Source organism: Zonotrichia albicollis, chromosome 23, assembly GCF_047830755.1.
Source record: "Zonotrichia albicollis isolate bZonAlb1 chromosome 23, bZonAlb1.hap1, whole genome shotgun sequence".
NCBI classification, from domain to species: Eukaryota; Metazoa; Chordata; class Aves; order Passeriformes; family Passerellidae; genus Zonotrichia; species Zonotrichia albicollis.
The window spans coordinates 2,460,224-2,469,998 of record NC_133841.1 but is presented as its reverse complement, the minus strand read 5'-3'; the positions used below and the strand labels follow the sequence as shown (position 1 = coordinate 2,469,998).

Below are 9,775 nucleotides of genomic sequence, written 5' to 3'. Positions count from 1 at the left end.
TGTGAGTCTTCCTTGAGCAGATTCTGTGATAGGGGCTGTGGAAAACTCAAAATTCTACAGATGTAGATGTAAGCCCATGGCTGGAGCTGTCCAACATCAGACTGGACAGGAATGTGCCCTGCCCCTGGCAGCAGGTGGGACTGGGTGGCTTTAAGGTCCCTTCAGACAAAACCATTCCGTTCTTCCATGCTTCAACTTTATCGAGCCAGATAATGTTGCCTCTCTTTTACAGATGGAGAAATGGACTCGGGAGGGAATATTGGCAAGAAATTCCTCTCTGTGAGGGTGATTGGCCCCAGAAGAGGTTTCCCAGAGAAGCTGAGGCTGCCCCATCCCTGGGAGTGTCCCAGGCCAGGCTGGATGTGGCTTGGAGCAGCCTGGGCTGGTGGAAGGTGTCCCTGCCATGGCAGGGGGTGGGAATGGCCCTGGAGCATTAAGGTGCCTTCCAACCCGAGCCATTCCATGGCTGCTGGGTACATTGCCATGCTTGTTTGACAGCAAAAGCCATCCATGTGATGATTCCAGGACTCAAGCACAAGTTTTTTACCTGAATACTTTATTTTTATTAGTGTCCGTTAGAACTCTGTTAGAATGAGTAATAAAAATATCCACACTTTATTTTAGAAAGTTTTCTACATGAGACTGCTGTGTCCACATCAAGGGCCCTTATTTCTGGTACAGCCTCAATCCTGAGGTTGTCAGGTGTGCCATGGGACAGAAAAGACACCAAATTAAGAAACAGCCTTTGAGACCACCAAGTTGCTTAGCAAGAAGCTGCTCTTTATTGATAAAGGGATAATGAGAGTATTATAGTATTGCTCTGAAGTGCTGCCTGTGTCCCTCAAGCATCTCAGGGAGATGGAACCAGGGAGGTGTCAGTGAAACCTCTGGGATTTCCCCATCTTCCTGACACCAACAGTTCATGGATCCCATGCTGAAACACAGAGGGACCAGAGGAAGTGAACCACTGCTGATGTTTCTTTTGGCTTTTGTTTCCTTTTCCTTTCCGCCCTTTTCCTTTCCATTCCCTTTGCCCTTCCCTTTCCCATCTGCAGACTGCAGAAGCAGCAGCAGCAGCATTCTGAGGGAAGCAGGATTACATGAAGCAGTGGTGCCAGACCTGTGATTCTTTGGGCTTGTGGATTTTCCTGTTTTCCCTGAGTATTCTTGGGGAGACAGACAGACAAATCCACTTTGATATCCAGCCTTTAGCATCCATATTGAATATTCTAGCTATTATTTGCTTTTGCCAGCCAAAACAACCTTGATTATTAACTAGGGTGATATTGGGAGAGAAAATTTTCTTGTCAGCAGAGATTTCCCAACATCTTGTGGAAAGGTTCCCTGGGCAGGGCCAGATGCCTCCTACTTGGAACCACTCAGGAGTTTGAGGGCATACAGGGCCGCAAACAGGGCTGCCACGGACTCAAAGGGTTGATCCCTTGGGATAGCTGATCCATCTTCCTGGAGGTGCACTCCACTCAGCTCCACTAGGGCAATGGTTAACTTCTGGTCCTCCTCGTGTTGGAAAGAGAGCAGCCTGGCCTTCACAGAAAAAGGCTCCATCTCATATTCCAGGTCATATTTCAGTAGGTTTTCAACCTTTAAATGACAATAAAAAAGCAAAATCATTATTTTAATCAGTAGTCAAGTTGTGACACTATGGAGATGTTGCTATAATTGCAATAGTCTGAGCTCCCTTGAAAGGAGCCAAATGTGATGTGTGTTCTCACCAGTTTCAGCTGTTGGGACACGATCTTCCTTTCCAAGGATTCCAGCAGCAGCAGCAGCTGATGCTCCATTAACTCTGTAGAAATAAACTGGGTTTGTATCTGAAATATTGCACCAAGCTTAGTGGTGGGCTGGACTGGTGAGCAGGATGGGAAAGAGTGAAGAGGATGGGAAGGGTGATCATTTCTTGTAGGAAATGTTTGTTTGGTCAAAGATTCTTTGGATGTTTTAATAGAAATGACTTGTGCAGGCTCCCTGTGAGAGTGATCTGGGTGTTACCCACAATATCCCATATGGATTATGGAGTTGGAAGGCACCCAGAAGGATAACTGATGTGCAACTCCTGTCCCTGCACAGACACCCCAACAATGCCACCCTGTGCTGAGAGTGTTGTCCAAGCCCTGCTGGAGCTGTGTCAGCCTTGGGGCTGTGAGCATTGCCTGGGGAGTCTGTTCAGTGCCTGAGCCCCCTCAGGGATAGGAACCTTTCCCAAAATCCAACCCAGCTGTCCCAGACACAGCTGCAGCCATTGGCCTGGGTCGTGTTGCTGGTGAGCAGAGCAGAGATGTGGGCTGGCCCTTGGGAGGAAGCTGTGGCCAGACTTTGAGGGAGCAGGGAGCCCTGGCTGGGTGCAGAGGGGGTTTCTCTCCTCTCCCCTCCATGGCACTTTGATGTTGATTCCCCTTGAAGAGGAGGAGGAGTATGAGAGGAAGGAATGAGAGAATGGCAGGAGTGGGAGTCATCCCTGTCTTGATTTCCCTCCTGAAGCCCCAAAGCCTCACCCTGCAAAGCATCAAGGACGTAGGTGATTCCTTCTGCCAGCTGAAGGAGACGATGTCTTGGGGATTGCTGTAAGGTGCTGAAGAGTTCTTTTAAGTCTGGGCTCTCGGTTTTCAGCTCATAACCATCATTTTCCTCAAGAACTTCTTCCATCTGTGGGGAACAAGGAAATAAAATGTCAGGATTAGAGGGCAGAGGCTGCTGCTTGTCCTGAGCAGGGAGCTGTGCTGAGAGAGGGAATTTTGGACGGGCAGTTGCGGCCCAGGGCAGGTGACTTGTGGGAAAGGAGGAGTGGTGTGGATGTGTCTGTGTTTATAAATTGTGTCAGTAAAATCTTCACTTACTTTCTGGCTGAGCTCTTGAAGGAGGTTTTCATCTGTCATCACAGCTTTGATGGTGTTTAAGATGATGAGCAGGAGGTCAGGAGACAACTTAGAGAAAATTCGGCAGGACTTTTTAACTTCTGTCCTCACTTCTTCTAATTTTTCTGCCGAGGGATGTACAAACGAGAATGAGTCCAAATCTGTCACTTGAGTTCTAGGAGTGGACAGGCAGCTCTAAACCTGGGTTTGAAACACTTCTCTGAGTGTTTCTGAAGCAATATGGAATTTGGGCAGTTGTGGTACCTCAGGGAAGATGAAAATCCATCTCTCCTGGTGGTTTGTTTTATGCTGGCAGATTCCATCTTACCCAAAGCAGCCAAATGTTGTGCATGTGAAAGCATTAAAATACATTCCTTACCATCATCTGCATAACCTTGCCTGTCCTCAACTACATGATCTTCATCTTCGTCTTGGAAATATACCAGATCTGTAGCAGGATAAAAAGGACATTTATGGTTTTCTAGACCAGCCTTCCCGGTGGTGGTTCACCCACCCTGTTTTCTCCCTGGCTCTTTTCTTCCAAGCAGAAAATTTCAGACCCAAACTCTCTTCTCTGTGCCATTTATCACCAGGAGCTTTGCAGCTCCTCAAAAGTAGATCAGACACTTCCTTCTTTCCATTTTTTACTGACCCCTGCCCAAACAAGATCTTTCTTGTGTGGCTCTTTGACCTTGCATGGGCTGTCTGGCTGCCCTCAGGTGACTTCTGTCCATCACACTGCCTCCCTCTCCTTACAAACAAGTCTAGGATGTATCTGGGGCCAGGTGATTCTTCATAAAATGTTCTTCCTCTTGTGCACCTTTTCTAGAAGGGAGAAACTGGTCATTTCTGCAAGTTGCTTACCCCATGCTCCATCTCTAATATGCAGTAGGATGGTCCTGAAGGCCAGCGTGCAGCCCTTGGGTATCACTATACCTTGGTTGCGCTCTCTGGTGCCCTGGTGAAGGAAAACAACCAGTTAGAACAGCTGGGTGCAGGTGTTGGGAAGCAGGGAGGGAGAAGCCAAACCTTTGCAGAAAGTGTGGCATAAAATTTGGCCATGAAGCCCCCGTCTGCCTTGGTGGATTCCTCGTACACGGCCTCCTCCGAGGCCTCGAGGGTTTCACTGACCACGTACAGCCTGATGCCAGTTCTCTGGAGCTGACGGATGAAGGAGTGATCCATGTTGATTTTCCTAAAAGAGGAAAAGGATGGGAAGGGTTTGGAGCACCAGGTGCAGCTGACACAACTGGGGGGATGTGTTGGTTTCCCATAGCCTGGATTTTGGTTTTTGGCTATTGAAAAACCGTTCTTAACATGGCATAGGCTGGAGGGAGATGACTGGAGCGTGTGTGCTCCCTTTGTCATTCCTTACCTTTCTCTTGTCAGTGCCTCCAGGTATTGCTGTGTACTGGTTTAGGGCAAATTTGTTAAAGAATCTGCAAAGGAGGGCCCCTCCAGAAAGCGAAACCCACACGGCCCCTCCCCCCAACCGGTTCGGGAAAAAATTCCTCGGAGAGCGGTGGAAAGAACCTGTTTATTTGACTGGCCCCGCACCCCCCAGCACACAAAATGAACAATACCCGATGACACCGCTCTGAGAAAGATGGCAAAATCAGAAAGTCTCTTTCGGGGGTGGTTGCTCTGTTCTCAGTCCCTCCGGCGCTGGGCCAGCCGCTGCAGCCGAACCCTTGGTGTTCCCGGGTCCCAGTCCGGAGCAGGTTCGAGATGGTCACAGGAACAGGAGAGGAGAAACAGTCCAGGAAGCAATGTGGACTGTTTAGCTAGAACTAGCTAATAAGCAGAGGCAGAAAGCAGAGCAGAAGCAAGAGCAGAAAAAGAGAGCAAGCAAAAGCAGCAAGCAAAAGCAGCAAACCCAAAGCTGGAAGTAAAAAAAAACCAGCTCTGTCTACTGCTTGTCTCTGTGTCTTGATAAGAGAAAGCCAAACAAAACTTCCACTCTTCAGTGCCGGTCTTAAAGGCACAGAACAGATGAATGGGGATATACAAGCATCATAACGTCACCCCAGGACATGCTGTGATATGTTCTTCTTCTATATCTTGACAGAAAACCCATTGGACAAGGAGGCACCTCCTTTCAGCTCTACACTTGCAGGATCAAGTTAAATGCTGAGACCTCCATCAACTTCATCAGCTGTGACTTTTGTGAGAGTGAATTGCTTGGAATCTTGATCGAGGGACTCTGAAACAATTCCATGCATTATCTTAAGCAGGATTACAGACTCAACACTGTCAGTATATCACACACAGAAGAAAGCTGGAACTTGGTAGAGTTCAGCCACAAACAGTTCAAAAATAATTTCTGTGATATTTGATAAATTCATATTGATAAATTTGGGTTTTACCTGTGCTTGTACCATCTTCTCCAGGCAGCAGAACATCAAGCAGTATGAAGCCTGTTTTCTGGTAGTAGGGAGCTGGGTGGAATATGCGTTTTGATTTTTTTTTTTTAATCAGTAGGCAGAGAGGCCTGAAGTGCTCATTGTCTGCAATGCTCTCAACAGGATCCAATTCTTTGTATGCATCCACTTGATTTACACTGAATTTGGTGAGTTTTTTTAACATTCTGGCTGTGGCTGAGGTTTTGAAGCACAACCAAAGGGATTTGTGCCTTGGGAAAGAGGGAACACAAGTTAAGCCAAATGACTTTAAATAATAGCACAGAATCACAGAATCAACTGTGGTAGATAGGGACAGGCGATCGGAAGATCACGCGATGTGACGGAAAGCAGTAGGACTCCTTTTCCCCTAATCCCTTAAGATAAGAGACCACTCTAGGAATGTAACTAGGAATGCAGCCCCCCTAACGATAGTAATGCTAATAACTTTCCACTCCTGGTAACTTTCCACTCCTTACTAACCATAGATGGTACTGCAGACCCCTCTGATGTAGAGAGACCCCTTAGACTATAAAACCCCATGAGATGAGATAATAAAGGCCTTTGACCGTCTGCCACATTGGTATCTGTGTGCTTCTCTGGCCCGAGCGACCCTGGTGAGTTTGGGTCGCCGTGCTGTTCCTCGAAACCAGGTCGCCTTGCCTTATATCAGAAGGCAACAACTGGTGCCGACACCCGGGAAGAAGCTCGGGGAACGGGAATTCGCCTGGACAGAGGACGGCGGCTGCAGCGGCGGGACCGTCTGCAGCGAGGGTGACGCCCCCGGACCAGCACGGACCATGGAGGCCATAGCGAAGGTCGTAACTCAGATGCATGCACAATGGGGTATGGAGTGTAAGCTTAAGGATTTAAGTCTTGCATTGACGAGACTGATTAAGCTTGGGGCTATAGAAAGCCCAGTGGATGTCCTCCATTTGGGGGTGTGGGATAATTGTACAAAAGCCCTAGCCGAGGAAATTATATCCTCAGGCTCAGGGAAAGCCCTAAAATCGTGGGGCAGAGTTATCCAGGCTCTGCAAAAAGCTCGACAAGAGCAAGAAACCTGGAAAGCCGCGCGAACTTACTTATTAGCCATGCCGCAGTTGGGGGTGGGTGCGGCGACACAGACCGCGGAGAACTTTGACCCGGTCGAGCGCGCGGAACCGCGAACGCCGGATTCGCCCGAGCAGACCGACTTACCTTCAGAGGGGGGGGAACACGTGTGGGTGTTTTGGCAGGGGCTCGCAGAGGAGGCGCGGGATGCGGCCGGATTGTCGGACTCCTCAGGGATCGATAAAAACGCTTCCCCAGCGTGTGCGTTGGAAAATGGCGCCGAACTGCGTGCGCAGCGCGGAAAGGAGGAGGCGGGGAGTAGTGGGGAGTAGAAATGCCAATGGCTCGCTTAACAATGCATGTGCGGGCGAGTGGGGAGAAGGGGCGGCCCCCACGGAGGAGCGTAAGATCAATCAGAGCGCTCAGTTCCAATTAGGTCCTCATGGGACATGGACCTCCCCCGCAGGAAGGGGCACGGTCGGAGTCCGAGGAAACAGCAGAGCAGGCTGGAAACGTCCAGCCAGTCGATTTCCTGCTCGGACTAGGGCTCTGAGCTCGAGAGGGGATGGGGGAGTTCCAACTCGGATTCTAGTTTTAATAGAAAGAGAGCAGCGGCATGTAAGGTCACTAGTCACAGCGCTCCCGCGTGGGTGAAGGGGTTATCAGAGAAAGACCGAACCCCGCTTACAGACTGGTGGAAAATAAAAATAGCGTGTGCAGAGTGGGCTCCGTCTGCCACACAGATGTTCCCGTTCTGTGTGGGGGGGGGCAGACAGAAACCAAAGGACCTATTCCCCAGTAAATCCAAAAGACGTGCAGGCAATTATTAAAGCGATTGCAGACAAGGGAATTAATTCTGCTATGGTTTCCACACTCATTGACAGCGTTTTTGGAGGGGACGACATGCTTCCCTTTGATATTAAGCAGACGTGCAGGATGATTTTCCATGGAGCAGGGATGATCATCTTTAAACAAGAGTGGGAGGACAACTGCATAAAGCAGCTAGCCCAGGTAACGGGTGCTGACCATCCACTGCATGGCTCCAGCATACAGAGGTTAATGGGAACAGACCCCACTATGATCATCCCCCAGGCGCAGGCAGAGGGCTTGCGGGCCCATGAGGTTATGACAACAACCCGTGCTGCCCGAGAAGCCATCCATGTTTCTTCCCAAGTAATAGCCAAACCCTCCCCATGGTCAAGTATAAAACAGAGTGAGAGTGAGAGCTTCACTCAGTTTTTGGACCGTCTTCAGGCAGCATTAGATTCCTCTGCATTACCTTCAGAGGTGAAGGGTCCTGTGCCGGCGGAGTGCCTATGCCAGCAATGCAACTCAGCCACCAAGGACATTTTAAGGTCACTGCCTCAGGGGTCTAATATAGCTGCCATGATCAGACATGTTGCAAAGGAAGAACACCTAGTTCCCATCCAAGCAGCAGTCCACACTGCAATAACCAGCTTGATGCCTTGAGTGTGGCCAGGCAGGCCACTTGGCAGTAAACTGCCCCCAGCCAAGACGCCTATCAGCAGCTGCTCCATCACGCTAGGGGGGACTTAGGGGACCATGCTGGGCATGTGGAAGGAAGGGGCATTTGGCTAAGGAATACAGATCCAGGCCTCAGGGAAACGGGAGAGGGAGGGGGCAGCCGGGCCGTATCCAGCCTCCTCCCACCTGGAACATGCAGCAGCCCTAATGCTGGAAGAAGCGCTCTCCTTGCGACAGGGCACCGTGTCAGTCATTCACATCAACAGCCACAACCCAGTCAAAGGTTACTTCCAGACCGGCAACGACAAAGCGGACGCCGCAGCAAAAGGCGTATGGACGTTGCAGGAAGCTCGTCAGCTGCACAAGTCGCTCCACATCGGAGCCAAAGCACTGGCGAAGAGAGGCGGGATCCCGACAGCGGACGCAAAACACGTGGTAGCCACCTGCCCTCATTGCCAGAAGTCACCCCTATGGACCTGTGGGGTCAACCCGAGAGGTCTCAAGCCTTCAGAGATCTGGCAGTCGGACTTCACCTTGTGTCAACTGCTGAAGCCCCAAGCGTGGCTTGCAGTGACAGTGGACACTTATAGCGGAACGATCACAGCCACACAGCACCCCAAAACTAACTCCAAGGCCACAATTCAGCACTGGCTGACAGCCATGGCTTGGCTTGGTATCCCCAAGCAGATCAAAACTGACAACGGTTCCAATTTCACCTCCAAACCAGTGCAAGAATTCGCCTCAAAATGGGGCATCACATTAGTGCAAGGTATCCCGTATAACAGTACTGGGCAGGCCATAGTGGAGAGAGCAAACCAGACCCTGAAAACCAAGCTAGAAGTATTGGCAAAGGCAGAGGGCTTTGCCAATTCCATTCCCCCAGGAGATCAGGCATGTATGCTGGCAACCGCTTTGCTAGCACTGAATCAATTCCCTAGGGGAGATGAAACAAACAGTCCCATTCAAAAGCACTGGGCCACCCGAGCGCTAGAGGAGGGCCTGCAGGTTGTAATTAGAAACGAGCTGGGCGAATGGGAACGGGGCTGGAGGCTGATGCTCGCCGGGAGAAGGTATGCAGCTGTCAAAAAGGACGGCAAAATCAGGTGGTGTCCACTTAAGTCAATCAAGCCCAACCTTCACAATGAGCAGAATGAGACTGACTAGAATTGCGAGTTTCTGTTTACAGGACATGCTCATGGGATGTCGTCGTGATGCGTACATGCTCATCCCAGAGGAAAGTGACAGACCACCAAGCCGCTTGGCAGCGCCCGAGAGACCCGCACGGGTGAGACCCAGGCATCAACGGTGTTTCTGTGTGATTTTGCTGTTGGGGCTTGTCGCCAGAGGGCAAGCCAGCCCACATCACTACCCCCATCAGCCATTCAGGTGGGTCATGCGACACCTTAGTAGTGACAAGGTGCTCAAAGAAATCACCACACCAAATGCCCCATCCTTCGTGCTCCGCATTACCGACCTGTTTCCAGGACAACCAAAGGTAGACCCCTATTCCCCACATGCCATACGCATGTACCTATCCTACTGGTGCCCAGCTTCAAACCCAGGAAAAAGCTACTGCAATCACCCAGGGCGGGGATATTGTGGGCACTGAGGCTGCGAACCATAGTTACAGATGCCAGACCGTCGGGGCCTGGGTGGGAGCCACAAAAGCCCAACAAATTCTTACAGTTCACCTGGGCACCCAGCGGCTGCAAAACACCCGTCTTCCTCCAGGGAAGTTTCCATCGAAACCACCATAAAATCCCTAGATTTCGGAAATGCACTGACTACAGCATGACAGTTTTGCAGCCAGATCACCCTAGTTGGGCCATAGGCAGAACGTGGACAGTAGTCCTTCAAGGGTCGAAAGAGAGGGTGAATGTGCGAATTATCAGGCTCCAACCATCAGCACCCCGAGCGGTCGGACCCAACAAAGTGATTAAAAGCGCACAGAAAGGGAGAAACATG

At 50.4% G+C, this 9,775-nt stretch overlaps 1 protein-coding gene across 1 annotated transcript; it reads right to left on the bottom strand.

Annotated features, from left to right (window-relative positions):
• Positions 1-243: 243 nt before the first annotated feature.
• Positions 244-8,263, bottom strand: LOC141731452 (gasdermin-A3-like). Its single transcript, XM_074557352.1, has 10 exons — positions 8,107-8,263; positions 6,358-6,472; positions 4,249-4,284; positions 3,903-4,068; positions 3,738-3,831; positions 3,253-3,321; positions 2,856-2,998; positions 2,514-2,664; positions 1,734-1,807; positions 244-1,602 (listed from the first exon to the last, which is right to left on the bottom strand). Exons 1-10 carry the CDS (start codon positions 8,261-8,263, stop codon positions 1,366-1,368), a joined length of 1,242 nt encoding a protein of 413 aa, XP_074413453.1. The 3' UTR covers positions 244-1,365.
• Positions 8,264-9,775: the final 1,512 nt, after the last annotated feature.

Excerpts from the sequence above, each read along its gene's own strand:
- LOC141731452 (XM_074557352.1), bottom strand. The coding sequence starts at position 8,263 with ATGAGGGCAGGTGGCTACCACGTGTTTTGCGTCCGCTGTCGGGATCCC. Across the intron at positions 3,322-3,737 it reads TATTAGAGATGGAGCATGGG|ATCTGGTATATTTCCAAGAC; the intron begins GTAAGCAACTTG and ends ATCCTGCTACAG. Across the intron at positions 1,603-1,733 it reads TGTCCCAACAGCTGAAACTG|GTTGAAAACCTACTGAAATA; the intron begins GTGAGAACACAC and ends TGTCATTTAAAG.